Source organism: Chionomys nivalis, chromosome 8 (assembly GCF_950005125.1).
Source record: "Chionomys nivalis chromosome 8, mChiNiv1.1, whole genome shotgun sequence".
Classification (NCBI taxonomy): Eukaryota; Metazoa; Chordata; class Mammalia; order Rodentia; family Cricetidae; genus Chionomys; species Chionomys nivalis.
This window is the reverse complement of record NC_080093.1, coordinates 55771005-55798945: the sequence shown is the minus strand read 5'-3', so window position 1 is coordinate 55798945 and position 27941 is coordinate 55771005. Positions and strand designations below refer to the sequence as shown.

At 54.3% G+C, this 27941-nt stretch overlaps 5 protein-coding genes and 1 non-coding gene across 8 annotated transcripts; 5 read left to right on the top strand and 1 right to left on the bottom strand.

Annotated features, from left to right (window-relative positions):
• The first annotated feature begins 298 nt into the window (after positions 1-298).
• On the top strand, positions 299-3122 carry Rplp2 (ribosomal protein lateral stalk subunit P2). Of its 2 annotated transcripts, none has more exons than XM_057778922.1 (5): positions 299-400; positions 600-723; positions 1532-1580; positions 2796-2894; positions 3013-3122. In XM_057778922.1, the coding sequence occupies exons 2-5, from the start codon at positions 601-603 to the stop codon at positions 3084-3086; spliced, it is 345 nt and encodes a 114-aa protein (XP_057634905.1). In that variant the 5' UTR covers positions 299-400; position 600; the 3' UTR covers positions 3087-3122. The 2 variants fall into 2 exon arrangements, with proteins under 2 accessions (XP_057634905.1, XP_057634904.1); XM_057778921.1 differs by having other exon boundaries at positions 3010-3122.
• Positions 1610-1741, top strand: LOC130880840 (small nucleolar RNA SNORA52). Its single transcript, XR_009057643.1, has one exon. It is a non-coding gene; the product is annotated as a small nucleolar RNA SNORA52 (small nucleolar RNA).
• A 4024-nt stretch (positions 3123-7146) lies between the features above and the next one.
• On the top strand, positions 7147-12073 carry Pnpla2 (patatin like phospholipase domain containing 2). The gene is made up of 9 exons (XM_057779736.1): positions 7147-7418; positions 9257-9489; positions 9572-9637; positions 9990-10199; positions 10390-10450; positions 10549-10716; positions 10830-10962; positions 11150-11272; positions 11369-12073. The coding sequence occupies exons 1-9, from the start codon at positions 7232-7234 to the stop codon at positions 11646-11648; spliced, it is 1461 nt and encodes a 486-aa protein (XP_057635719.1). The 5' UTR covers positions 7147-7231; the 3' UTR covers positions 11649-12073.
• Positions 12074-15364: 3291 nt separating this feature from the next.
• Cracr2b (calcium release activated channel regulator 2B) lies at positions 15365-19551 on the top strand. Of its 2 annotated transcripts, XM_057778376.1 has the most exons (9): positions 15365-15946; positions 16024-16135; positions 16494-16653; positions 17071-17217; positions 17321-17411; positions 17647-17739; positions 17905-18071; positions 18150-18221; positions 18414-19551. In XM_057778376.1, the coding sequence occupies exons 1-9, from the start codon at positions 15728-15730 to the stop codon at positions 18589-18591; spliced, it is 1239 nt and encodes a 412-aa protein (XP_057634359.1). In that variant the 5' UTR covers positions 15365-15727; the 3' UTR covers positions 18592-19551. The 2 variants fall into 2 exon arrangements, with proteins under 2 accessions (XP_057634359.1, XP_057634360.1); XM_057778377.1 differs by lacking the exon at positions 17905-18071 and having other exon boundaries at positions 18414-18551.
• Positions 19552-21521: 1970 nt separating this feature from the next.
• On the top strand, positions 21522-23957 carry Cd151 (CD151 molecule (Raph blood group)). The gene is made up of 7 exons (XM_057778378.1): positions 21522-21605; positions 21728-21919; positions 22231-22305; positions 22531-22635; positions 22720-22878; positions 23010-23096; positions 23183-23957. The coding sequence occupies exons 1-7, from the start codon at positions 21522-21524 to the stop codon at positions 23240-23242; spliced, it is 762 nt and encodes a 253-aa protein (XP_057634361.1). The 3' UTR covers positions 23243-23957.
• A 1219-nt stretch (positions 23958-25176) lies between these two features.
• Positions 25177-27906, bottom strand: Polr2l (RNA polymerase II, I and III subunit L). The gene is made up of 2 exons (XM_057777068.1): positions 27714-27906; positions 25177-25885 (listed from the first exon to the last, which is right to left on the bottom strand). The coding sequence occupies exons 1-2, from the start codon at positions 27806-27808 to the stop codon at positions 25777-25779; spliced, it is 204 nt and encodes a 67-aa protein (XP_057633051.1). The 5' UTR covers positions 27809-27906; the 3' UTR covers positions 25177-25776.
• Between the last annotated feature and the right edge of the window lie 35 nt (positions 27907-27941).

Sequence of the window (27941 nt, the reverse complement as noted above, 5' to 3'; positions counted from 1 at the left end):
TGGGACTTGCAGTTCGCTCGGGTGGGGCCTCAGCAGTGCATGTTGGGAGCTGTAGCGCCGCGTGGCATGCTGGGAACGCGAGGCGTTAAAGGGGTTTGAAAACTCCTGGAGGTCCTTCCTCCGTGCCCTCATGGGTCTCGGGGGACTGTCGCCCACATTACGTGAGCACCTGGCCCCCGAACAACCTATTGTCCTCGCTGGGGAGAACACCTGACTTCATTCAGGGCGATGGCTTCCTTCCGGTCGCCCATTTCGTCACTGGGAGGCGCCCCCGTGCGGCGCCGTGCGCGTCCCGGGGGCTTCTGGGTAGCGGTTTACCCCCGCCCACTGCGTCAGCGTCTTCCTTTCGCCGCCTGACGCCGCCGAGGTCGCACGCGTGAGGCCGGTCCGCAGCAGCCAAGTGAGTAGATTTGCCTGTCGGGCCGTCAGTTGGGGTTCAGACTGAAGGGTGGGTGGCGGCGGGGATTCTAGACGTGCGCGGCCTCCCATGGTTGGAAGTTTCGGGCCGCACGTGGCCTCACTTGTTGGCTAAAATGGAGGGGTAAGCAGTAGGCCTCTTGGGTAACGCCGCCGCTGTTTCCTCTCTCTGTCCCGTTCAGCATGCGCTACGTCGCCTCTTATTTGCTTGCCGCCCTTGGGGGCAACTCCTCTCCTAGCGCCAAAGACATTAAGAAGATACTAGACAGCGTGGGCATCGAGGCGGACGATGACCGGCTCAACAAGGTAGCTGGCTGCTTGCTTCCTTGGACTCTTTGGTGCGGGTACAAATGTCGGCCCGTGGCGGCCCTTATCGTATTAGATCAGGGTCTTAACTAAAATGTGAATGGTTTGTTGGAAATGGAGGGAGGAGGCCTAAGCCGGACTTAGTGGTGGTTTCTTTTTAAATACCCTTTTAAGGATCTTGTTCAGGCCAAGAAGTAAGTGCAAGACAAAAGCTTGGTCTACATTCTTTTGTGGAAGTTTAATACGACTCAGTTTGTGTAGTTCTAACCAGGAACTCGCTACGTAGACCAAGTAACTTTATTAAGTGTTCTTATTAATTACGGTGTGTAGTAGGTGATACGCACATGAGTGTAGTTGCTTCAGAGGCCAGGGGTATCTAGATTTCTCTGGAGCTGGGATTAATGCTGTCTGACATATGGAAGTGTCGGGGCACGACTTGGGAAGTGTAGCCACCCAAGCTACAGAGTGAAATCCTGTCTGGAAAGAAAAGATAAAAACAAAACAGTAGTACGTGGCGTTATCAATAGAGCTACTCTTTGCCCCTAAAATGTTCTAGAAAACTATTTTACCCTCTTTAGGCTGCAGGGATGGAACCCAAACTCCTGTCATGAGCCTTTGAATGCTAGCATCTGAAACTAACCACTGCCAGCATTATTGTTCAGAGGATTCAGTCCTGTGGCTCTTGACCAGCTGCTGTGACAATGGTGCAGGTCTAGAACCTTCAAGAACACTTGGCCCGTATGTTGTGCCACCAATTGTGGCTAGGGATGTGTTGATACTGACCACTAGATGTGGTTGTCTACCACAGGTCATCAGTGAACTGAATGGAAAAAACATTGAGGATGTCATCGCCCAGGGTGAGTTCATTTATATGTATATATGTTTATGGTCCATCCTAATCCCTGCTGATCAGTCAGTGATCTGCCAGGCTTCGCTTGTGGACCAGAGCATCCTAGAAGCCCTGCCAGAGCTAAGCGAGGCCTTTTTAGGCTTGTGCCAGTGGCACTTCTGAACACATTCAGGAGCTGGCAGTGGGTGCACTCTTTTGCTCCTTCCAGGACATCAAAAGCCTTTTCTGTGGGCAGGGGCTGGGGACCCTGAACATTGGTACAGGTGTATAGGCTTGCCTCTGCTGGGATTAAAGGCGTGCACCACCACCGCCCGGCCAGTCTTTAAAATTTTTTTAAGCTCTGAGTAGCCCTGCTGTCCTGGGACTCCCTGTGTAGGCCAGGCTCAGATCCACCTGACTACGGGTTTATGATGTATCACTGTCAGTGAAATTTGTTCTTATGTTCATTGGTGAGGATGTCAGATCCCCTGAAACTGGAGTTTCATGAACTGCCATGTAAGTGCCATGAATTGAACCTGGGTCCTCCAGAAGAGCAGCAAGTGCTCTTGAGTCCTGGGCCATCTCTCTCATTCCTAGCTTGTTTGTATTTGTTTAAAGGTGTTTTTTGTTTGTGTTTGTTTGAGTTAAGGCTTCTCTGTATAAGAGCCCTGGTCTTTTTTTGTTGTTTTCGAGACTGCGTTTCTCTATAGCTTTTGGAACCTGTCTTGGAACTAGACCTAAATCAGGCTGGCCTTGAACTCACAGAGATCCACCTGCCTCTCTCATACTGTGATTAAAAGCTTTGTTTATTTATTTATTTTTTAAAGGCGAAGTTTCTCTATATAGTTGTGGCTGGTCTTGAACTTAAGATTTTGTTGTGGGGGGCTGGAGAGATGTCTTAGTGGTTAAGAGCATTGCCTGCTCTTCCAAAGGTCCTGAGTTCAATTCCCAGCAACCACATGGTGGCTTACAACCATCTGTAATGATGTCTGGTGCCCTCTTCTGATCTGCAGAAAAAGATTTTGTTGTGGTTAAAGCCATGTACTATACATGGATTGTTTGTCTTTCTTTTTTTTAATACTTCGTTTAACTTTATGTTTCTTGGTGTGAAGCTGTCAAATTCCCTAGATCTGGAGTTAGAGACAGTTGTAGGCTGCCATGTGGGTGCCTTGGTTGTTCTCTACCCTTGTGGAAGAGCTTTCTTGGCTGGACCCCTGTTCTCATGTTTTTTCTGTTTATGCAGGTGTTGGGAAACTTGCCAGTGTACCTGCTGGTGGAGCTGTGGCTGTTTCTGCTGCCCCTGGCTCTGCAGCTCCTGCTGCTGGTTCTGCCCCCGCTGCAGGTAAGTAGAGGTCTCATGGGTGGGTGGTGATAAAAAGGGATTGGTACATAAGACTTGGTGTTGGGTAGCCTGAATGACTTCTTGGAGCAGTGCTTACTTTGGTGTTCCTCTACAGCAGAGGAGAAGAAAGAAGAGAAGAAGGAGGAGTCTGAAGAGTCGGATGATGACATGGGATTTGGCTTGTTTGATTAAATCTGTGCTCCCCTGCAAATAAAACCTTTTTATGTATCTTGAGTGGCCTTTACGCGTATTATCAACATGTGACATCCATGATGTGTCCTTATCTTAGTAGGGCCATGACTTGGAAGAACTGTCAAGTCCTGTGAGAGAATAAAGATTTCACTTAAGCTTCAATAGATAAAGATTTCACTTAACTCAAGCTTGAAAGGTGAAAATGATCCAGTTTCCTTGTAAGGATTGTGGTGTGAGGTAGATGGCTTCCGTCATTAAGCTTTTCATTGTGTTCTAGCTAATGACCTAGATTGGGCATATGTGGAAATGTGGGTAAAGGGTTTTGTGCTGGCTATAAACTTAATCCTGGGGTGGGCCGACTCTGTCTCACAGGCTACTCTCAAATGTGAAGCCCAGGCCTTTTAACTCCCTCCACAAGCTGATCAACAAAGGATCGCTAGGCCAAATCGCAATGTAAATGGTCTGCCTTACTTTTAGGAGACATTTGAGTGTCAGAGGGGCTGGAGGCAGTCCCTCGTCCTAGGCTGTGGTGACACATGCCTTTAATCCCAGCACTTGGCAGGTGGATCTCTGAGGCCAGTCTGGTCTACAAGAGCTAGTTTCTGGACCACTAGGGCTGTTAATCAGAAACCCTGTCTTGAAAAACAAAAATAGAAACTGCATGAAGCCAGGAAAGATGGTGGGTATAGAAAATATCAGAAGCCATAGCTTCATAACTGGAGTGAGCTAGCTACAAGGGAGCAGGTAAAGCTATGTCTAGGGTCAGGAGTGTCTATACCCTGAAGAAAGGGGCCTGTCCTCATAAGGCTGCTAGTGGGAGTTATCCAGTTTCAGCATTCTGAGAAAAGCCAACCATGTTCTTGGCACCAGCATCTCCCAGGGGCCTGAAAGCATGTGTACCCAAACAGCCTGATGCACTGTGGAAATAAGAGCAGAGGTCCTACTGAGCTGGGGAGGCACTGTCCCTTGGGCCTGTTACTGGAAAAAATAAATTGTAGGGAGGATCTTGAGTATTATGACCATCATGGTAGTAAGCCCTAGGCTGGCTGACTCTGAGTACTTGTTCCTGTGCTGTATCATGCCTCTAAACTGCTCGTATTAATTAGAACATACCCATATTTCCACCTTGAGCATTTGATCTCAAATTCATTATGTGGCCCAGGCAGTATGGGACAGATTTGCCTCGCGGGAAGAATCTTTAAAAGTCAAGTGGTGTGCATGCCTTTAATCCCAGTGGGGTTCAAGTCAAGGCTGGCCAGGGTGCTTACACAGAGAAACCCTGTTTCAAAAATTCTGGGCCGGGGGTAGTATAGTGGCAGAGTACTTGCCTAACACCTAGGACCCCCTGGGTTTAAATCCTAGAATCTCTACTACTAAAATGTAGGGATACTGAGTGCTCTTAACAGGACTGAAGTTAAGATGGCAGCACTCAGGTGGCTGACTAATAATCTGTAACTCCAAATCCAGAGCTTTACATGTAGCCCTTTGACCTCGGTATGTACACATAAATTTTTAAAAATAGGGACTAAAGAGATGGCATAGTGGTTAAAAACACCCCCTCTCCTGACAGTGTTTCTCTGATCTCTGGCTGGCCTTGAACTCACAGAGATTCTCCAGCCTCTGTCTCCTTGAGTGCTAGGATTAAAGGTGTTCCCCCACCACCGCGCTGCTAAAAGCACTGTTCTAACAACCTGAGTTCTGTTCCCAGTATCCACACTGGGTGGTCTGGTCAATCACAACTGTAGTTCAAAGGGATCTGACTTCTCCAGACTCTGGGCACCTGAACTCAGGTGCACATAACCCTTCTACATATGCATAATTCAAAAAGTAAACATAAGCTGTGTGTCGAGGTGCACTTGACAGGTAGAAATGAGTATATCTGAGTTCCAAGAAAGCCAGGACAGCCAGGGCTGCAAACACTCAAAAACAAAATAAGGGGTTGGAGAGATGGCTCAGCGGTTAGGAGCACTGGCTACTTTCCCAGAAGACCAGGGTTCAGTTCCCAAGCACCCACATTACAGCTCATAACTGTCTCTAACTCCAGTTTCAGGGGATCTCATACCTTCACACCAATGTATATATCTAAAAAAAAAAATTAAGGTGGTGGCAGCACACGCCTCAAATCTCAGCACTCAGGAAGCAGAGGCCGGCGGATCTCTGTGAGTTCAAGGCAGCCTGGTCTACAAGAGCTAGAGCTGTTATACAGAGAAACCCTGTCTTGAAAAAAACAAAACCAAAAGTTCTATTACATCTTCCCTGCTCACCCCTCCTTGAACTCTGTTTATCTGATTGTTTGCCAGAGCTCGACTCAGTAATCCCAGGATACCTCACTCATTTTGACTCCACAGTGTGCTGGGGCAATGTTGACCTCACCTTGTTAGCCTGTTCCTATACCCATGCCTGCGCTGAATTGTGCTGAGTGTGAAATGGCTCCATTACAATCAGGATGAACAGAGAAATGTCTCCTGTGCCCTTGCAGCCACACAGCTCTCCAGATGCTGGGATCCCTTCTCTTCCTTCACTTTCCCACCATCTACCACCGTGTCTCCTGGCTTCATGCCCTGGAGACCACCAGAGGGATTTTTAAAGCCAGCCCTGGCACCCATTCACCCAGCTCTCACTCTGCTGGTGCACATTTCCTTCTCTTGATGGCTGACATCCAGGGGTTTTCAACATTATTGACCAGACCACCTGCCAAAGAACTGTACTCCCTTTTCTGGGAAAACCTCACAAAGTGACTAATAAACTCAACTGCCTCAATCCCATCCTCCTCGTGACATGTGTAGGATCCCTTTAAGTGTTTACTCCCTACACACTTCCTTCTCCAGCTGCAAGCCTGTATGGTGTACCTTTTAAAGGCTCTAATCCCAGCACTTGAGAGGTGGAGGCAGGTGCAAGACTTCAAGGACTGAAGTCCATAGATAAGAAAAGAAGTGTATCAGCACATCCTTTAGCTTATATCTAAAATCAGTTTATTTCTAGATTAAACAGCTTCAAAATCCCTCCAAGTTGCACACATGGCTACTGCTCAGGCAGGTAGACACATTACTATGGCTGGTGCTTGGCTCTTGAATGCCTACCTCTCATTTGTATGCTTAATAAACTAACTTCATTCCTACTGGTTTTGGAATTCTTTGTGGTGCATGTCAAGGACCTGGGTCACCTGAGTAAGAGTCACTGTGGCTCAGAGATCTTCTGGCTGAGCTGTTGGTAACTCATTTGTACTTCTGCTGTTGTGACAGGCCTAAAGCTGAGCTTCTGGGAGTGAGAATTTCTAGGCACAAAGACACTGTCACCCATCGCCCCAACCTGGGCCTGCTCCTTGTTGTAGGGCAAGATGAAAGCTGTTCCTGGGTCTAAGCTAGCCTAGCCTGTCCCACAGCTGAGGGAACAATGCGGAAAAAGGGCGGGAGAGTGACAATATCCAGGAGTTCACCACCTCCTGGGACAACTAGTTAGGGTGAGGCCTTAGTCTGAGACCAGGTAGACCTCATAAATTAGGAGCCAGGATCAGATAGCTATAGGCCCAGGAGCCAGGGTATCGAGGGACCCCCTTAGGGTGAGCGGGACTTGTCTGTGGCAGCGTTTGTTTGCTGGGCCAGTGCCAGTTTGCTGTTGGGCCCATGGGTCTTGGGAGCTGAAGTCTGCATGGCTCAGGTTTTCGGGTCCAAGGGGGTTCTATCTCTGCGTTTTCACCCAGGTCCCAGTACTTTTGTGTCTGCGTGGGTGTCCCTGGAGAAGGGGGAGGCTCCTGTTCACAAACCAGAGCTCTTCTTAGCCCCAGTAACCAGGTCTGTATGGAACTCTCACCTCTCTACTTACTCAGGCCATACCAAGGCCAGCGGCTGCCCACGCTGTGGGGTCGAAGGAAGGAGGCCAAGGAGTTAGGAGGCCCTCCGGATCTCTCAGCCGGCTTGGCCCAGCAGGTGTCGTGGAGAGGCGGGGCCTCGGGGGCGCGGCCGTTCCCGGCGCGATCCAGTTGGGTCGCGCGCCCAGGTCCTGCCCCCTGCCGACCGGGCTCCGCCCTCGTCCCTCACTAAAACACCTCCTCCTCCGCCTGCCGGCTTAGCGTCTCCGCCTCCGCCGGCGGGGACCCCAAGCTACCGCGACTGCGGAACCCACAGCCCGCTGGACACTGAGCCACGATGTTCCCGAGGGAGACCAAGTGGAATATCTCGTTCGCTGGCTGCGGCTTCCTCGGCGTCTACCACATTGGCGTGGCCTCCTGCCTCCGAGAGCACGCGCCCTTCCTGGTGGCCAACGCCACGCACATCTACGGCGCCTCGGCAGGGGCGCTCACCGCCACGGCGCTGGTCACTGGGGCCTGCCTGGGTGAGCCGAGTTGCGCGGAAGTTGGGCAGGGTGTGGTGGGTACCGCGCGGGCCCGGGTGGATGCTCTAGCGTCCCACGCCCAGCCCGCGTAGGGAAGCTGATCCAGCAGCTAGTACAGTAGGCGCGGTGGAGGGGGTGTCTCTGCTCGTATCCCGGAACTACTACCGAAGGTCCAGTTCTGAGTCCTGGTCGGGGCGGGTTCTGTTTTGTTTTGTTCAGAGTGTCTAGGGTTTGGGGTGGGGGCATGGCGCTATCCTGGCTGGTGGCATTCCCTCCGGTGCCCGAGTAACCCACCTCTAGGGGCACAAAAGTTGGGGACAGGCAGGTGCTGCCAGACTGTGTTATTGGAAAGAGAAAGTAAATAGTGGGCGGGACCGGCAGAGAGAGAGAGAGAGAGAGAGAGAGAGAGAGAGAGAGAGAGAGAGAGAGAGAGAGAGAGAGGAGGGGCATACTTTACCCGAACAGGGTGCCAGGGGTCACTGCGTCCTGAGGCTCTGCTGCTGCAAACTGCTGTGCTTCTGGGGCCTAGTACAAGGGTACCTGGAATGGGCATCTGGACACTGTGGTATAGTCCCTAAAGGGACCCCTGAAGGCAAAGTCCAGCTGGAGTCAGGGCTGGGCATAAGTTCTTCCGCTGTCCATGGTGTATTGACAGCCTGACTCCCCAGCTGTGGCCAGCTGATCCACTTCGGGGGTGGGGGTGTGTGTGTGGCCATACTTCTGTGCTCTGACCTGTTTCAAGAGTACAGAAATGGAAAGGGGGGGCTGGGTCTCCAGCTACTGCCATGGTACTTCCGGCTACCACGTGGGTTGTTGTTTACAGCACACAACGTTCTTCCTCCTTAAGAGTCCTGGGAACTGCTGCCCATCCCCCGTCCCATAGGTCAGCCAAGGTGACCAGGGAGTCCAGCTCAGCTGGGGCCTCTCTAGGGTTCTCTGCTGTCTCTCTCCCATCACCTTTGCCCTAAGGAGGGAAAAGGAGAAGTTCCTGGTACCTTGGGGGTTCACCCTGTGATCTTGCCCACTGGCTCTCATGGAGGCCTTCAGAAGAGTGGGTATAGTGGCCAGTTGGTCTCAGACATACACCAAGATGCCGCCTGAGTTGGGACTGAATTAGGGATACCAGTCTCACAGAACTACTTACTGTCAATCATCTCACGGGTGATCCTGAGCAGCTAGAACCATGACACTGTGGCAGGTGGCAGCTGTGAGCCCTTGGTCTGTGTATATTCCATGCCTGCTGTGAGGGAGTCTTAGAGGAGGCCATAGATGGCCAGGGAAAAACACTATACTCTCCTCTCCCTGGTGACTCTACTTCTGGGTGGGCCAGCACCCATGGGCTCCTAAGAGTGTTAGAGTGCTTGCTATTGGCTGAAGTGAGACCATCGTATCCTCCCAAGAGGTGGGATCCCCATTTTAGCTTGATATTCTCGAGGTTGTGCCTCCTGGGCTGAACTGGGTTTTGTGGAACTGCCCACCCACCCATATCTGGTCAAGTAGGTGAAGGTTGAAGCAAGTCAGATTTGACCCTATCTCCCCCACTCTCTGGGTCACGTGCCGTACCATGTTAGGCACAGTGACTCATGGGGACAGACAGTTGGGAAATACCAGACATAGGGCAGGTTCCAATCCCAGCTTGCCATCCCCAGGGTGGTGGCCTGCCTCTTTCCACTTAGGTGGCAAAGTTCCAACTGTGAGCCAGTCCCCAGTGTGGACATGGGCGTCTTAAGGATCAACAGACTGTCGCACATCTGAGTACCTCCTGGGTGTGGAGTCCTGGGGGAAGCATGGTCACTAAACTGGGAGAGTTATCACTAATCCTGGTCCTGCTGTCCCAGGTGAAGCAGGTGCCAACATTATTGAGGTGTCCAAGGAGGCCCGGAAGCGGTTTCTGGGCCCTTTGCACCCTTCCTTCAACCTGGTGAAGACCATCCGTGGCTGTCTACTGAAGACCCTGCCTGCTGATTGCCATGAACGTGCCAGTGGACGCCTGGGCATCTCCCTGACTCGGGTTTCAGATGGGGAGAATGTCATCATATCCCACTTTAGCTCCAAAGATGAGCTCATCCAGGTAGGCCCTGAAGAAATGGTGCTGGGGGGTATGGGATTAACTCAAGGCTGGTGCTACTACTGCCCTGTATCTTGTCCTTCAGGCCAATGTCTGCAGCACTTTTATCCCGGTATACTGTGGCCTCATCCCTCCTACCCTCCAAGGAGTGGTAAGTATGTATCCCTGCTTAGCCCTGTCCTGGAATGACAAGCATCGTCTACTGTCTGGGCCGTGGGATAAAGGGGTGGAGGAGAAAGGCCAGCAGGGCACCTCGCTCCTCTCCAGTCCCTCACTGCCTGTTGCCTCACTTCCCATGACTCAAGATGCAGGGCAGCCCTGGGGAGATGCACACTTCCTGTGGCTGGTGCCCATCCCAATTCCATCTGTTTGCCCATTTGTTGAGTCCCCAGGGGCCAGTGCCTACTGGGCAAAAGGCTCGAATGGAATAGCTACCAGATAGAGCTTCCAAAACACCCAGCGGGCCCCTAACCATGTGGCTATGAATATGTGTTCTTGCAAAGCGCTACGTGGATGGCGGCATTTCGGACAACTTGCCACTCTATGAGCTGAAGAACACCATTACAGTGTCCCCGTTCTCAGGAGAGAGTGACATCTGCCCACAGGACAGCTCGACCAATATCCATGAACTTCGCGTCACCAACACCAGCATCCAGTTCAACCTGCGCAATCTCTACCGCCTTTCAAAGGCTCTCTTCCCACCCGAGCCCATGGTGAGCCAGCACAGCTAGTCCTGACTGCGCTGGGGAGAAAGCTGCTGGCGACTTAGCGCTGGGACAGCACTGGGACTCGTGTATGCTTTTCTAAGCCAGGCCAGGTTGTCGGCGGAAGCAGTTGTTTCAGGGACTTACCTGTTACAGCAGGACGTAACTGCGCTGGACTGATATATCCATCCTCTCACAGGTCCTCCGGGAGATGTGCAAGCAGGGCTACAGAGACGGGCTTCGATTCCTTAGGAGGAATGGTGTGTGGGCAGCCCTGGGTTGGGAGAAGCTGGCTCTGCAATGCCCCCTGCTGACCATAAACTCTGATGGCATCTCTGTCACCCCATCCCCAACCCAGGCCTATTGAACCAGCCCAACCCCTTGCTGGCGCTGCCCCCGGTTGTCCCCCAGGAAAAGGATGCAGAGGAAGCTGCTGTGTCTGAGGAGAGGACTGGGGAGGAGGACAATTTGCAACTCCATGGACAAGATCGAATTCTAGAACACCTGCCTGCCAGACTCAATGAGGGTGTGCCATGGGGAGGGAGGTCAAGGGAAGGAACAGGGTCCTTTGGAGAAGCTTGGCCAGGAGGTCTGGGAGGCTTCCACTGCCCTAATTGGCTACCGCCTTCCCACCTGCAGCCCTTCTGGAGGCCTGTGTGGAGCCTAAGGACCTGATGACCACCCTCTCCAACATGCTGCCAGTGCGCCTGGCCACTGCCATGATGGTGCCCTATACTTTGCCACTGGAGAGTGCAGTGTCCTTCACCATCCGGTGAGGGTGGGAAGGGGAGTCTGGGGAGAACATGTCAACATATCATACATAGGAGATGGAAGTCTAGATCACCCCTGAGCCATAAGCTGCTTGGGAGATGTGGGGAGGGTAGATGTCAGTATCTGGCGGGTGACCATCAGAGCCTAAACTGCCGTTTCTGAGGTCATACTTGGTGCTCCCTTGCTAGCTTGTTGGAGTGGCTGCCCGATGTTCCTGAGGATATCCGATGGATGAAAGAGCAGACAGGCAGCATCTGCCAGTACCTGGTGATGAGGGCCAAGAGGAAACTGGGTGACCACCTACCTTCCAGGTGAGCTGCCACGACTGCCTATCCACCCGGAGCCTGGGGCCTGGGCCCTCGGACCCTCAATAAATCTTCTTTTCCCCCATGCCTCCCCCCTTGCAGGCTGTCTGAGCAGGTGGAGCTGCGTCGAGCCCAGTCTCTGCCCTCTGTGCCACTGTCTTGCTCCACCTACAGCGAGGCATTGCCCAACTGGGTACGAAACAACCTCTCACTGGGGGACGCGCTGGCCAAGTGGGAGGAATGCCAGCGTCAGCTGCTGCTGGGTCTCTTCTGCACCAATGTGGCCTTCCCTCCGGATGCCTTGCGAATGCGCACACCGGCCAGCCCTGCCTCCACAGACCCTGCCACCCCACAGCATCCACCTGGCCTCCCACCTTGCTGAGAACCATCATTCCCAGTTTCCTCTGCTACCAGCCAAGCTCCGAGTCGCCCTGCCCCACTTTGAGGAGCTCTGGGGTAGACCAAGCCCCTGTCCCTTGGCTCTCTCCCTTACATGCTGTGGAATGAGGACATAGGACCCTGCACAGCTGCAAAAGGGGGGTTGATGTAAAACATTTTACCAGCCACTCGCCGTGCTGCTCCCGGTGGGGAGGGCTGAGGTGCATCCTCTCTGGGAGCCTACAGAGCCCTTCCCTCTCACCTGTGCCTTCCTCTCCCCTGCCCACCACCTTTCTCAGTGCAGGGTCAAGTCTTGAGAATTCCACAGCTGCTGCTGCTGCTCCCCGTTCTTCAAGTTTCCTTGCAGAGTGTGTCAAGAATTATTTATTTTTGCCAAAGTAGATATAATAAAAACCAAACCACAGCTCAGCTTCTGCTGTCCTCCCCTCACATGTTACTCTGGCCTCTGACTGAGGTCGGCGGACAGAGCCATCTCTCTCAATAGTTAACTGTTGGGCCTCGCAGAGTTGCTTTGAGACCCGGCTGCTGGCGACCCTCTCCTAGGGTCAGCCCTCTGGCAAGAACTCATGGATGCTGCTCTGTTTGCCCAGAGGCCTCCTGACTGTCTCTTGGGCAGTGCGTCAAGTGCCAGCTGATATGTTTAGGACTGAGAACCTCAGTATAATAAAAACTAAAGTGTTGGGTTGGAGTAACTCAGTGGTCAAGCCCTTGTCCAGCAGGCACCAGGCTGATTCCATCTCAAGCACTAGGGGGAAGATGTTTACAAAAGGTGTCACCCGCACATCCGCTCCACGCGGTGACACAGTGAGGGTGTGGATCAGGGCTGACTTCAGGGCTGGGTCCCTGTGAAGGGTGAAGCTTGTGGACCTGAGGCCTGGGGACCAGGGAAGCTCAGTCCCGGGCCCAGACTGGGCGCCTTGCTCAGAACTTGGTGCTTGGCTCTTCTTTCTCGGTTGTCACACTCCTCATTGCCAGGTGCGTGTGTGCATGTGCCTTTTTTGTCCTGTGACCATACCTTTTCCTCCCAGAACCTTGGGAGTGGTCTGGAGTACCGAGGCAAGGTAGTGAGGTCCTAACTCAAGGGAGCAGCTCATCATGGTTTCCTGAAAGTATCCCCTGCTGGGATGTGTGTGGTGGTATGCAGTCTCCGAGGAAGGAGAATTGGGAGGGGTGAGTGTAGCTGTCAATCTGCAGGACTTGGCTTGGTCCTCCCTGCTCAGCACCCGTTTGGCCCCTCCCAAAAGGTGCACAGAGACTGCGGTTGCAGCCCCTAGCCAACAATAACGGTTGGTCTGGTTATGGGACCTGGGACAGCAGGACTGGGCGAGCCGGCCAGGCAGGTCCCTGGCCTAGGTGCCAGGGGCCGCCCCTCCTCTTGTCTCCAGGTCCTGTCCTATAGGGCCAGGCTGTTGTGGTTCTACTTGAGAAGCACAGGGCCCCCCAGCGCCTCTGCAGCCTGTGAAACCCAGGCCAGTTTTCTCAGGTCAGTTTAGGGGCTTGATGGGGGGGCATACCCTTGGAAGTGGATGGATTTCCTCCGAAGTAGAACTTTGGCACCATCTCCTAGAGTTCTCTTAGGCCTAGGGGGACTCTGATCAGGACTGTGCAGGACTGTGCCCCAAAAGGAGCGCTGGGGGCAGACTGCTTGAGGTAGCCTCACTGTGGCCTCACACTTACTTCACTCACACAGGAGTGCCGCTAATGCTCATGCCTTTTGCTAGCATTCAAACTTAGAAGACTCCAAGCTGAAAAAGTATAGAGACGAAAAGTCTAGTCTCCCCAGCCCTAGATACGGCCACTGAAAGTATTTGGTCTATTTCCTGCTCGGCATTTTCCTACACACACTTCTTGGCACCCTAAGTCTGGATATTCCGGGCGGAGTGGGGGCTGGTATCTGTACCTCCGCGGCCTTGATCCTGTCCTGGAAGGGTCTTGGGGTGGGGGTGAGGGACACGACGTCAACATTGCTGCCCCCTGTGGCTCTCCCGGGAGAGTTAGCCACCCTGAGTCGGGCCATCAAGATAGGAGAGGCGGGACAAAACCGGTGGATTCACCCGGACGTACTATCACGGGGTCTCCCCGCCTGTAAGGCCGCAAGGTCGCTGTGGGTCCGGGCCCCTAGCAGGTTGTCGGGGTCCGGGCAGGGGCGGGGCGCGCCGCGCGTTGCGTTTCCGGGAGGAGCGGCCCGTCTGCGGCAGGTGCGGAGGTGCGGCTCGCAGGTAGGTATTGGTTCGCAGGTCCCGCGGCTGGGGTCCCAGCACCGCAACTGCCGGGCTTCCCTAACCCCAACCATGGGATCCCGGCCCCGGTGGTCGCACCTTCGGGCTGTTGTGTGGAGTGGCGACCGCACGCGTCTGTCTGGGACGGCTGTGTACCCGAGGTACACCACAGCTAGCCTAGACGTCTGTGGATGCCTGTGGGCCCACCCGCTGCCTTTCCTCTGAACTCCCCGGAGCATGTTTGCAGCTCAGCTTCCGGCTGGGATGGACCTCCGGTCCTGTGGAGGCCTGGAGCCCTTGCTGACCGTGTCTGGTTGAAGTGAGAGTAGCCGTCAAGGGGCAATGACTCCAGGTTGTCCTTTCCTGCTGCTTCCTCGTGTTTGCTTACTGGATTATCATCCCTCTCTTCCTGGAATATGGGTAGGGGGGCTGAGAAGTGAGATAGCCGGTCTGAGTTGGTGTCACGGCTGTAGCTTTGGGAAATCTGAGGTTAGGGCACTGTGGGACACACAGGTGGTCCTGATTAGAGGTGGGATGTTCATTCCAGGAGGTGAGAAGGAGGCCCCAGGGGAAGAGAAAAGGATCTGAGGCTGTCTTAAACCAAGATGTGGGGGTGTTTCTTACAAAAGCTGTCCAGTGCCTGGGGCTGGGACCTTGCACCTGCACCCTTAAGGCCTCATTGGCAGGTGGGAGTGGCTGATGGAGTTTACTCTCTGCTTGCCAGCTGTCAGAAGGCCAGGGTATCACAGGCTCCGGCCTGAGGCTAAGGACTTGGTCAGGAGTGATTCAGTCCTCTTCCTTAGGTAGCCCCAGCTTGGGCTCTCCCAAGGTCAGGATGTGGCTGATCTTCACCCTCTGGCCCTCTGTCACTGCAAAATCTCTCTCCTGGCTGCCAAGAGCTGGCCACCTGTTTCTACAAGTTTTCTGTAGCAACTCCACCCTTTCACTTTTCTCCTCTTCCTCCTTTTTTGATTCTTAGAGACAAGGCTTCTTTGTGTAACAGTCCTAGCTGTCCTGAAACTCACTTGGTAGATCAGGCTGGCCTCGAGCTCACAGAGATCTGTCTTCCTCTGCCTCCTGAGTACTAGGGCTACAGGCTTGTGCCATTATGCCTGGTTTCTCGTTTCTCTCTTCTTTCTTTTTTCTCTTCTTTTCTTTTTTCTTTGTTCTTTTCTTTCTTTCTTTCTTTCTTTCTTTCTTTCTTTTTTTTTTTTTTTGAGATAGGATCACACTACATAGCTTTGGACTTCTTGGAACTTGCTGTGTAGAGCAACCTGGCCATGAACTCTACCTAACTTTGCCTCCAGAGTGCTGGGATTAAGAGTGTGTGCTGCCTGGTGGTGGTAGCACGCAGTTTTAATCCCGGCACTTGGGAGGTAGAGGCGGGTGGATCTCTCTGAGTTCAAGTTCAGCCTGGTCTACAGAGTGAGTTCCTGGACAGGCTCCAAAGCTACACAGAGACACCCTGTCTCAGAAAATAAAATAATAATAAAATAAAAGTGTATGTCACCCCTACGCCACCTCAGGACAGCCAGGACCATCACACAGACAAACCCTGTCTCCTAAACCAAAAACAAACAAAGTATATGCCACCATAGCAGACTCACCCTCACTTTCTCAAACCAGCTCTGTCCTGGGAGCCTTTCCCTCAAATCTCGACTTCCTGAGATGGCTGGTCCTGGGCAGCAACTCTGGTACCAAGTCTGTCTGCTTCAGCCCATCCCAGTGACATAGAGCACCCCGTCACAACGCTTTGCCTTCTGTTCATTTTCCTACCTAGAACAGGCAGGTCCCAAGCCCTTGCTCTGTCTGCACCCTCTGCCACACCTTCATCCCCCCTCCCATGTCTTCTAACCTTCCCTTGGCTTCACAGCACCCACTAGAGCCAAGATTTGCTCCTATGGCCAGCCCTGGGCAGCCTACGCCTGGGGAGGGCCAGCAGGAAGAGGAGACAGAGGGAATCTCAGCAGGGCATCGTGCAGAAGTGTTGCGGCAGGCCCAGGAGCTCTTTCTGCTGTGTGACAAGGATGCTAAGGGCTTCATCACTAGGCGGGACTTACAGGTGAGCTACAGCTCCCAGAGGCTGCCAGGCCCAAGGCCGACCTTGACTGCTCACCTTGGTCTTTCTTGCCTGGCTAGGGCCTACAGAGTGATCTGCCCCTTACACCTGAGCAGTTGGAGGCTGTGTTTGAAAGTCTGGACCAGGCCCACACTGGCTTCCTCACAGCCCGGGAGTTCTGCCTAGGCCTGGGTGAGCAGGTCCCAATCACCTGGAGACCTTACTGAGGCTCCTGTGAGACTCTACCCAGCCTGTGCCTTTCACAACTCCCCAAGCATTCCTGTCTGCAGTCACCTTGTGAGCTGCACCACCCCCAGCTACTCTGCTGCGTATATGGTCTGCCCTCCCCCAATCTCTTCTCTGCCAACCCAGGTGGGGCGAGGGAACTGGCTGTCATTTCCCATTCCCAGGCCAATAGAACCAGAACAAGGAAGAAAAACAGGAAACTGGGCCTTGAGAGAGGGCAGGATGTGTTGTGTGTGACCGGGGAGTTGGGGAGGTCCTGGGTGTTAACCCACAGCCCTGGTCATCTTTCCCCCCATGTCTGCAGGGAAATTTGTGGGGGTGGAGTGGGCCCAAAGTGGGTCCTCCTTCAGGACACCCGAGGAAACCTTTGAGTCAAGCACAGGGGGCTCTCTGGAAGAGGACGACGATGTTGAGACATTCTGCACTTCTTTAGAGAAGCTGGGAGTGGCCCGGGTTCTGGGCGAGTGAGTTGACCATGGGCCCACTTTTCTCGTTTGTTCCTTCTCCTCAGCATGTTCTGTCCACCTTGTCTGCCTGCCTGTTGCCACGGAACCCCTAGGCCGGCTAGTCTATCCTTTGTTAGCTGTGACTGTCTGGGAGAGTGGCCTGGCGTGATTTTCCTCAGGATTTGCATTTCAGGAGGCTATAGCCCTGCAGGGCAGGGCGCCACCAGACACCTAGTAACCCACTGGCATAGCTCTCGGTACACAAGCCATCTTGCAGACTAGGCAGGCATGAGGGTACACTCCATAGGGATGAGCTGTGCGCGGCCGAAGTGCTGCCAGTTCTGGGCCGCTGGGTTCTCCAGGGGGTTCACCGTCCGCAAAGGGGGCACTCTCCCCCTGCACCTGCCAGCTCCAGTCTCCGTTCACGCCCTCTAGGCAATGGGCGGTAAGGACACTCTGGATCGGGCTGCAGCGCGAGCGACCGGAGCTCCTGGGCTCCCTGGAGGAAGTTCTGATGCGCGCGTCGGCCTGCCTGGAGGCGGCGGCCCGGGAGCGCGACGGTTTGGAGCAGGCGCTGCGGCGGTGAGGGCTGGCCTGGCGAGGTTTGGTGGGGGGTCTCACGAGGGGACAGAGACGAAGCTGGCAAATGATCTGATCATGCCTGTGATATCCCGGTTCCTCGAAGGCGGGAGAGTGAGCACGAGAGAGAGGTGCGCGGACTCTACGAAGAGCTGGAGCAGCAGCTGGGGGAGCAGCGACACCGCGGCCAGAGCCAGGTGGGCCCGCGAATGCCACGCCCAGCCTCGCTGGCTTCTCTGGCTCCGCCTTTCCCTAACTGGTCCCTCCTCGAAGGACTCACCTCCCGGGAGTCCAAGCTGCCCCAAGTCCGGGGAACATTGCCTCCGCAAGTGCCCCCTCCCGCGCTCTCCACCCCTTCGCTCCCCACCCTTGCCTCTCCGCCTGCCTCCTCTGAGCCGGGAGCAGAGGCTCTAGTGCGGCTGTACATCCCAGAAACTAGCCCGGGAGGAACAGAGGGGCCACCTGGAATTGGAGCTGCAGACCCGCGAGCAGGAGCTGGAGCGCGCAGGCCTGCGGCAGCGGGAGGTACGCCCTAGTCAGTTCATGTCTGCATCCTCGCACATACTCAACTTCTTTGGGGGTTCCTTGTGCCTCGGGGTCCTCGGCTAAGGAGCCTCAGGGGCAAAGGGTCAGCTTGGCATTGTGGGTCGGGGGAGCGTGGATCTCCAGCAGCCTTCCAACATTCCCCAGCTGGAACAGCAGCTTCAGGCTCGGACTGCGGAGCAGCTAGAGGCACAGGCCCAGCACACCCAGCTGCGTAGGGCCTATGAGGCCGTGAGGACACAGCTGGATCAGGCTCAAGAGCAGCTCAGCCGACTGGAGGGCGAAGCTCAGGGTCGTCAGGAGCAAACTCAAAGGTGCCATGAGGTGCCTGTGGTGAGGGTAGAGGGTCCCTTTCCCCACCTCGCATCTGGATCACCACCTTCTACCCACAGAGATGTGGTTGCTGTCTCCAGGAACATGCAGAAGGAGAAACTCAGCCTCCTAAGGCAGCTGGAGCTGCTGAGGTGGGTCAGGCCTACCTAGGCTGTGTGGAGAAGTGGTTTCAAGTTCTCAGATATTCTTGCCTCCCACCCATCTTGCTGGAAGTCTTTATGTCTGCCCTATAGCCTCTGGACTCAGGGGGACCAAACCCACGTTCCCCACCCGCTGCCTCCTCTAGGTCTTAACCCCCTCAGTCTCAAACTCTTCTTCTCTAGGGAGCTGAACCTGCGGCTTCGGGATGAGAGAGATGCCTGTGAGACTAAGCTGCTGGGCAGCAGTCACAGGAAGGCTCTAGCTATTGCCCACAAGCCTGGGCCCACCTACTGCTGCTGCTGCTGTGGCTGGGCTCGGCCCCCCAGAAGAGGTTCTGGCCATCTTCCTAGTGCGCGATGACCAGCCCCAAATGACTCACTGGGACTTTCTTATGATCAGCCAGTTATGTGTGGTGGTTGTCTGCTAAGTATGTGGCCAGAAGGCATCACCTGCCTGAAGGAGCTAACCTCTGAGTGGTCAAACCCTTCTGTCTCCATCCTGTCTTCATCTCTGTTTAGCGGACCAATAAAGGCCACTGACCACTGTGCGCTTCTTGCCTTTTGTGTGTCTGGAAAGCACAGCGCATTTGTGGTTCATGCTTGGCGTCCCTTGCACAAGGGGGACATGGAGAGATTCACAGGTTCATACTAGCCTGCCGTGGCTGTGGGTTCCTGTGTGCTTGTGTATGTTCTGTGAGTCTGGTCATTTGCTAAGCCCTTCCTCACCATCCTTCTCCGCTGAGTCTCCAAGGACTCAGGTTTCAACAAGCGTCCACTCCCATGCTAGTCCTTATGTGGAAAGGGAGTCTTGCTCCTCACTTCCATGGTCAGCTACTCTGGTCCAGGCTCTTACACCCTCATCCTCTGGCACCGCTCCTAGACAGGCCATATGCCCTCCTGACTTGGTATACTTCTTGCAGGGCCCTCACGTGTCTGTGGGGTTCCCGGAACTCATCACCACACTGACCTGGAGCTTCCCCTCTGGCATTTCCTCAGCCGCTAGAACATGCAGCCTCAGAGTGGTTCCCTGGCTTTGACTGGAGGAGAATTTGGTCTTGGTCTCAGTTCTGGGCACTGGTGGTCTAGGTGCCACCTTCTCCACCTCTCCACACCCTATCCGGGTTCTACCTCCCGCCTAGGTCTTCTGTCTCTGAATGAGTAGGGGGTCTTGGTGACCACCGGCGCCCTCAAGTCAACTTTCCGGCCGCACAGACGGGGCAGGTTCCAGGTCTCGCAGTGCTGTGAGATCTCCCGCGCGCCGTTGCACCAAACCGGTTGGGACTTGCCCAACCCAGGCCGGCCGTAGGCGGGGCTGCGCCCGGGGCGGGGTCGCTCGCGGGGCGTGTCCTCGCAGGCCCCGGGCTGAGCATTCTGAGCACTCCTAGCGAGCACTCCTACAGCCGCCGCCCGGGCTGATTCTCCAAAGTGTGATTGGTGAGTGCTCCACGGAGCCTGGTCGTAGAGTGTGGGGGATCAGCGTCCCGAGTGCCTCAGGCACCGATGTCTCTAGTCCTCACCGCTGGCCTCGGGGACGCCCAGGAGGCAGCGCCGGTAGGAAGCGCTGCAGGCTCCTTTCCGGAAGATCGACGCCGGGGCGGGAGAGTAGAAGCGGAGGGGGAAGGGAGAGGGTCTCCAGGCTTCTTGGACAGGCTTGGCGGTCCCTTTCATGAAGAAACCCAGAGAGTCAAAATCTGAGCACCCGGTTCATTGTCCCTGGATACCGGTTCCCTCCCCCTGAGACCGCAGATCCGCCCATTGGCATGGGGGGTGGGAGTGGGGAGACGGGGAGGGGCGGTAGTGACTTCATTTCGGTGACGCGGGGATTCCTCGCCTAGCCGCCTTCAGTCCCTCGGTGAGGCGGGTGCCGAGTGCCATGGAGGGCACAGAAGTCCAGGGGCTGAGTGTAGGGCGGTTGTGTCCAGGCCCAAGAGCTATTTCTGGCTGATCGCGTCTCCCACGCCGGCCCTTTTTCAGGAAATTAACATTCAGTCTGCTGACTGTGCCTTAGGTTGCTGGGTGTGTTCAGAAGCAGCACCCCAGAGATTCTGAGCTTTTAGAGACTGACCCCGGGGCATGTATTGTGGTCGGGCCTCTGTTTGTGTCATGCCCTTCCTTCAATGAGACAGCGTGTATTTGGGTCCCATTTCCAAATGAAGGTCTGTAATTTCTCCCATCCCCAGTGGTGGACAGTTGATCCCCCGCCCCCTCCAGTCTGCAGTCGATGCTGTTTGGTGGGGGAGGGACAGTGGTGGATGGGTCTGGAGGGTGGAGCACCTGGAGAAGGCATTTGGTTCCTCCCTAGATCAGGCTGGCCAGCAATATCCTCTGCCCCACCCTGGTCCAGAAGAAAATAGTAGGCCTGACTGTTATGCCTGCTTCCAGATCCGGTGGCGCTGGAACTCCTTCTGACCACTGCATCAGCCGCCAGAGGAGGAGTGGCACGATCCCACCTGCCAGGTGAAGGGCAGACCACTGACTTTTGACCTGTACCGGTTGGTCTTTCTGACTTACACAGGTGAGTGCTGAGTGCTTGGGCAGAGCCTGCAGGTGGCAGGGGAAAATCCTGCATAGTGGCATAGTGCCTGTCTGGAAACCTGGCCTGGGGTGTTCAGCTGAGGTCTGTCTGTACTGCATATGGTCCCCAGGGCAGACACTGCTATGTCTAGGGCAGGATGTGCCTAGGGGACCTTTTGGGGAATGGCACATCCACTTCTATGGAACTGAGGGCCCCCTCCTACTGTCTGGAGGGGAGCTGACTGTGCAGGCTCCACCTACCGGCACCTCTATTGTCCCTGCCCTATTTGAGAGTAGAGAGGTTGCTCCTTGAGCCCTCACGGTCTACTTGAGGTCGATATGCACTCTGCTTCTTTGCCACATCTGGGGTATTAGTGCTAAGCAACCAGCCTGATGTGGGGCTCCTGGAATGCTGTGGGGGTGGCAGTCTACAGGAATGCGTCCCGTCCCGTCGTGTTGTCCCGTGCCGTGTGTCCCCCCGCCCCCTCCCCTTGCCAGCAGGACCGAGTCACCAGATCTTTGAGGGTCTTCCATGACAATTCAATATGGGTGTCTGACTGTGAGGAGGAGTGTTAGACCTGACCCGTTGTCCAGGAAGTGACTCATATGTTTCCTGGGAAGGCTCCTCTCAAGGCAGATAGCTGGCTGAGCTCCAAACTCTGGAAGTATCTAGGGATGGCTGCATCCCCTCCTGTCCCATTGGTTTCGAGCTTTCTCTTCCTAATTGGAGGCCTGGTGCTTCCGGCCGTCTGACCTCCACATTTCTGCAGGCCCAGCATGGGTGAATTCAACGAGAAGAAGGAGACATGCGGCACCGTCTGCCTCAAGTATCTGCTGTTCACCTACAACTGCTGCTTCTGGGTGAGATGCACTGTATTCTCCCTGCATCCCTGTTCTTCCTCCTCCTGGAGTCCTGGCTTAGGGGCTTGGTCCCAGCTGCCAGACCCAGGCCAAATGTGGTGACCCGTACACAATTCCTACAGCTGGCCGGCCTGGCTGTCATGGCAGTGGGCATTTGGACACTGGCCCTCAAGAGCGACTACATTAGTCTGCTGGCTTCAAACACCTACCTAGCCACAGCCTACATCTTAGTGGTGGCCGGTGTTGTTGTCATGGTGACTGGAGTCCTGGGCTGCTGTGCCACTTTCAAGGAGCGACGGAACCTGTTACGCTTGGTCAGCAGGGCCTGGTGGCACATGGTGGGACTGGGGATGTCTGGCATGGGTTTCGCAGGGGCCCCATGGTACTGGTTCTAGGACTTGATTCTGGTTAAGTATGTTACTACAGGCTGTCCCTGTTGAACTCACTGGGGCATCCCCTAGCTGGACCAGCTGAGGGCATACACCAGGTCCAGAGAAGTATCAGAATCCAGGTGGCCCCGGCCTGTAGCTAATTGCATTCCTCGTGCTTGGTCTCTTGGGTTGGGACTTGCTTTGTGGTGCTCTGGCACTATGGAACCCCAATTTACTGGGTCCCTGCTTCCTAGTACTTCATCCTGCTCCTCATCATCTTCCTGCTGGAGATCATTGCTGGCATCCTGGCCTATGTCTATTACCAGCAGGTAAGGGCCTGCACTGGCCATAGGGTATATCCAAAACAGGTGTGCACATGGGCAGGCGGGTCCCAGGGCTGACTTAGCACTTATGGGGAGGCAGGTATGCATAGGGTGTAGAGGGTCACTCATTCCAGGCTGGCCTTGCGCTTGCCCACCTGGTGACTCCTCTAGTTCTGTCACTCCCGCTGGGGGGGAGGGGTGTCCTGACTTCAGCTTTGATCCTACCCACAGCTGAACACAGAGCTCAAGGAGAATCTGAAGGACACCATGATCAAGAAATACCAACAGCCAGGCCACGAGGGTGTGACCAATGCTGTAGACAAGCTGCAGCAGGAGGTGGGTCTCCCCTATAACTCTCTAGTTTCCCAGCACGGTGCCATGAGCTGCAGGACGCAGGGCTCAGCCACATGTCCCTTGCAGTTCCACTGTTGTGGCAGCAACAATTCTCAAGACTGGCAAAACAGTGAGTGGAGCCACTCTGGGAAGGCGGACGGCCGTGCAGTTCCTGATAGCTGCTGTAAGACTGTGGTACCCAAATGTGGTAGGCGGGACCACGCCTCCAACATCTATAAAGTAGAGGTAGGTGGGCGCTCAGCAAGGGGCTAGACTGACGTGGGTGACTGGTCTGGCTACATCTTAGGATAGCCTGGCCCAAAAAAGGGCTGTATGTGGGAGCCAGCAAGGTCCACTACCACTCTCTCCCCCGCTAGGGTGGCTGTATCAGTAAGCTGGAGACCTTTATCCAGGAGCACCTGCGCGTCATCGGGGCTGTGGGCATCGGCATTGCCTGTGTGCAGGTGAGGAAACACAGGGGTGAAGAGGTGGGAACGCTGGGGTGGCTGGTGGTCCGCAGCCCTGTTCACACCAGCCTGGCTCTCTGCAGGTCTTCGGCATGCTCTTCACCTGCTGCTTGTACAGAAGCCTCAAGCTGGAGCACTACTGACCACGGTGCCAGGCAGGCTGCCAGCCTCGCACTATGTCCTACCCCACTACGAAGTACTACTGAGTTAGACCGCTGACCGCCAGAGAGGTAGCTGTCCTCATGCCATCACTGTGGCCCCTGGTGACCCCACCTAAGGGGTGGCTTCAAGTGCCTTTCACTGTATACCAAAGTCCCAAGGCTTGAGGCCCTGTACTTGCCCCAGTGTAAGAGGGGCAGGTATGCCAGTGTTGGGCTAGGCCTCGCTGGTAGAATAGGTTTTAGATTATTTGATAAAAGTGCCTCTTGCCCACAGGCTACTTTCCTGCAGGTAGCTGTGATTTACAGTAAGTTTGGGGAGAACTTGTGTATACCACCTGCATGGTGGGTAGAAGTGGATGGGAAGGGGCCTTTCTGGGTGAGCTAGGTACCTTTCATGTCTGCCGCTGGGAACCCTCAGATCTGCTTACCCCAAACCAATGGGGCAAGCTGAAGGGAACTCCATCCAACCCCACTGTATATGCCCTGACCTCTCCACCCAGGCCTTTCTTGCTCCTGACAGCTTGGCCCTGGCTTTTCCCCACTTCTGAGATCATGCAAATGCCCCATGTTCCTGTACACTGTCTCCTTTTGGAACATCTTTGCACGGGGCATGGCTGTTTTTCATCCACTGCTGTATCCCACATGCCCACACATGCTCCTGCTATGTAACAGGTGCTCAATAAAATGTATAACAGTCGAGTCAGCTTGCTGACAGGACGAGACAAGGTTGGGGAAGCCCAGTGGCAGGGGCGGTTAGGCTGACCTCTGCTAGCTGGAGACGCCAGCTCACTGTGGCCTGGATTGAGCCAGGTAAAGGACTGCCCATACATAACAGCATGGGAATGTACTGTAAGAGCCGATTCCTGTGCTCTTCTGTGCCAGCCAGAGAAGCAGGGTTCTAGCAGACCTCTGGAGTCCAGCCCAAGGCAAAACTTTTCTCCTCTTTAAAAATTAGTGTGTTGCCGGGCGGTGGTGGCGCACGCCTTTAATCCCAGCACTTGGGAGGCAGAGGCAGGCGGATCTCTGTGAGTTCGAGACCAGCCTGGTCTACAAGAGCTAGTTCCAGGACAGGCTCCAAAACCACAGAGAAACCCTGTCTCGAAAAACCAAAAAATTAGTGTGTATGCGTGTGTATGCCCCACCCACCTAATCCCAGCGCTCAAGAGAGCTGCTGTGAGTTTCAGACTAGCCAAGGCTACATAGTGAGACCCTACTTCAAACAAAACCCAAAACAACAGGGATCAATGTGCTAAAAAGAACCCTGAGACATTTAATGCAACTACCTACGCGCCAGAGCCTTGGTCAGCCTTTGGGAGGTTTCTTAGGGCTGGGTACTTTTCCACTCCTGTGGGGATTGGGTTAAAGGGCAAGACACGCCTAGCTGCTGGGTCTGGGAAGATTTTGGGAACAAGATCCTCAGACATGAGTAGCAGATGGGCTCACAGCTAATGTTCTTTTAGATCCAGGAAACTTTGGATTCTAGAAGACAGGACATAAGTCTGTGGCCTTGGGAGTACTTAGAAGTTGGAAATGGCTCAGATTAACAGTACTGGCTACTCTTCTAGAATATCCAGGTTTGGGGGGGCTGGAGAGATGGCTCAGAGGTTAAGAGCATTGCCTGCTCTTCCAGAGGTCTTGAGTTCAATTCCCAGCAACCACATGGTGGCTCACAACCATCTGTAATGGGGTCTTCTGGCCTTCAGTCATACACACAGACAGAATATTGTATACATAATAAATAAATAAATAAATATATATTTAAAAAAAAAAAAATAGAATATCCAGGTTTGATATTGCGATTAGTGGCACATGCCTTTAATCCCAACACTGAGGAGGCAGAGGCAGCCTGGTCTACATACTGAGTTCCAGGACAGTCAGGGCTACACACAGAAACATTGTCTCAAATACCAAAAACAAAAAAGAATACAGAGCAGCTCATACGTCTCTAACTTTAGGCCTCTGTGGGTACACAAGTGGTACAAAGACAAACAGACAAAACACCAAATAAAAAGAATCCCCATAGCACGGTGGTAGAACATATAGGCAGGCCTCTAAGCACTCATCATCCCAGGCATGGGCCCTGCCTTGTGGATGGTGTGGCCATATCTCCCTGCCCACCCTGAACACTGGAAGGAAAAGGAGAGGCCCTAGAGGCTACCTAGAGGATCAAAAGGTCAAGGCCTAGTCTTTGTTTTGACATCCTGGTAGGGGTCTGGGACCAGAGAAACAAGCAAGGGATTCCCCACAAGACTGGACTCCCAAGTCAGGAGAGGGGAAGGAGACCAGTCCCGGGGGAAAGACTGGAGCCAGGCCAGGTAACCTCAAAGACAGCACAGACATGATGTTGACAGTCTTACAAGTTAGACAGACCTGCTAGTGGGTCTGCAAAGATCTTTATTGACCCCTTCCTTCGAGGGTGAGGGGACCTAGCCACAGGGCCACGGCCAGGCACCTCAGTTTGAATTCAGCATCACAGACTGCCCACGCCAGGAGAGGAGGAGGGTGAGCTCCGGCAGTCACTTCTCTAGCGGAGCGTAGTTTAGCAGTTTTTCAATCAGGTCCACGTGTGCTAGTAGCATGCGGCGGCAACAGTAGCGTTTCAGGCCCAGAGCGTCTAGGGCATCCCTGTAAGGAGAGAGGAGTGAGGCTGGATGCGGTCCCTATAGCCCACATAGGTCTGCGGCCACCTCCAACTTGCCTCTGTGCACGACTGTGGACAGGGGTTACCAGACACATCTACATAAATGGGGACCGAACCCTGACAGCAGACCATAGGGAGAGGGCATAGGCATTTCGGAAATAAGCACCCGGATGCTTAGGGGAGGCTGGAGAGTCCCTTTGCTCACCTAAAAGTACACTTGATTCCCCAGGTTACACCTATCCCATGTATATGCCCACAGGCCTTCTGCCCATACTTGCTTCTTAAGTTTCATTTTATGTGTCATGGGTGTTTTGCCATGTATGCCTGGTGCCTGCCAAAGCCCAAGGGAGTTATAGACATTTGTGAGCCACCACGAGGATTCTAGGAATTGAATAACTGAATTTGGGCCCTCAAGAACAGCTAGTGCTCTTAACAGCGGAGCCATCTCTCTAGCCCCCTACTTCTTCTTCTGGCTCTTTTATCCAGGGCTGGGGTAGCTTTATGGGCTTCTAAAATTATTTGGGGGAATCTTAGGAGGCTAATACCCCCTTGTCATGGAGCTGAATTCCAGGCCCCACGGGTGGACGCTGAGCGAACAATGTGACTGGCTGTTGTCTCCCTCCTTGGCCTGTACCCCACATCCAGGAGAGTTCACAAACCAGCTAGGTTCAATGTCTCTGGCACCCAGTCAGTTTGAGAAGTTCCTGCCCAGGTAAAGAGGGTCTCAGCTACTCACCCACACTGCTCATTGTAGCTGCCCATTCAGCCCCACTGACTTATGGCTTGTGAGAGGGAACCCCTTGGTGTTGCCGTGGTGGCCAGAGGTCTGACTACTACGGGGAACAGTCATGGTAGTGACTGCAAGGGGAAGGGACAGCATGAGCAGATGCCCACAAGGCTGGAATACCAAAGTTTGTCTTGCATTTTAAAAAATTATATTATTATTATTATTTTGGTTTTTCAAGACAAGGTTTCTCTGTGTTAACAGCCCTGGCTGTCCCAGAATTCACTCTGTAGACCAGGCTGACCTCGAACTCAGAGATCTGCCTGCCTCTGCCTCCTGGGTGCTGGGATTAAAGGCTTGCGCCACCACCGCCTGGCTTTGTCCTGCATTTTAAAGGGTTCACAGGGTTGAGGCCTGAAAGCTGACACAGGTCAGGGAGTAGGTGGACAGGGAAGAGGCCTGAGTGCTCTGTTGTGGATAAAGAGGTGCCTGTCACCCATGGGAAGGATGCTCAGAAGTTTCCAGGGCAGCAGTTTTTTTTTTTTTTTTTTTTTCCGAGACATGGTTTCTCTGTGGTTTTGGAGCCTGTCCTGGAACTAGCTCTTGTAGACCAGGCTGGTCTCGAACTCACACGAGATCCGCCAGGGCAGCAGTTTGAATCCACCTTCCCAACTTCAGAGAGGCTGGGCGTGGTAGCGCACGCCTTTAATCCCAGGAGACAGGAGGATCTCTGGGAGTTCAAGACCAGCCTGATTTACATACAGTGTTCCAGGCCAGCCAGGGCTACACAGTGAGACCCTGCCTCGAAAACAAACTAAAGGGAGACTCATTCTTCCGGGAATACATCACAGGACTGGGCTGGAGGATAACCAGGGTTTGAAATTCCCAACGCATAGTTCCCTACCCTCGCTGCCGCAGACCCTCCTCCTCACCCGACCCCTCAATCCCTGGCTTCTTCTGCAGACTGGATTCCAGTCAATTCTCTACCCCAAAGTTTCATCTATCCCCGGCCCAGGGTATCTTAGTCTTATCTCCGGGTCCGCCGCAGAACTCTCACCCCGACCTCCCCCGCAGGCCCACAGCCTCACCCCTCGGTGTACTCGGCCTGCAGCAGACCCAGATAGGCTTCCCATTTGTTGCCGACGATCTTCCCGCAGGTGAAGCAGCGCACCGGGATGATCATGGCGGCGTCTGGCCCGCAGGCTGCCGGCAGCGGTATTTCAAGGCCCGCCCAGGCGCGTCCACAGCGCGGGGCCCATTGCGCCCGAGCACCGCCCCGCGCGATCCTGAGCCCCGCCCCGCATCTCCCCGAACCT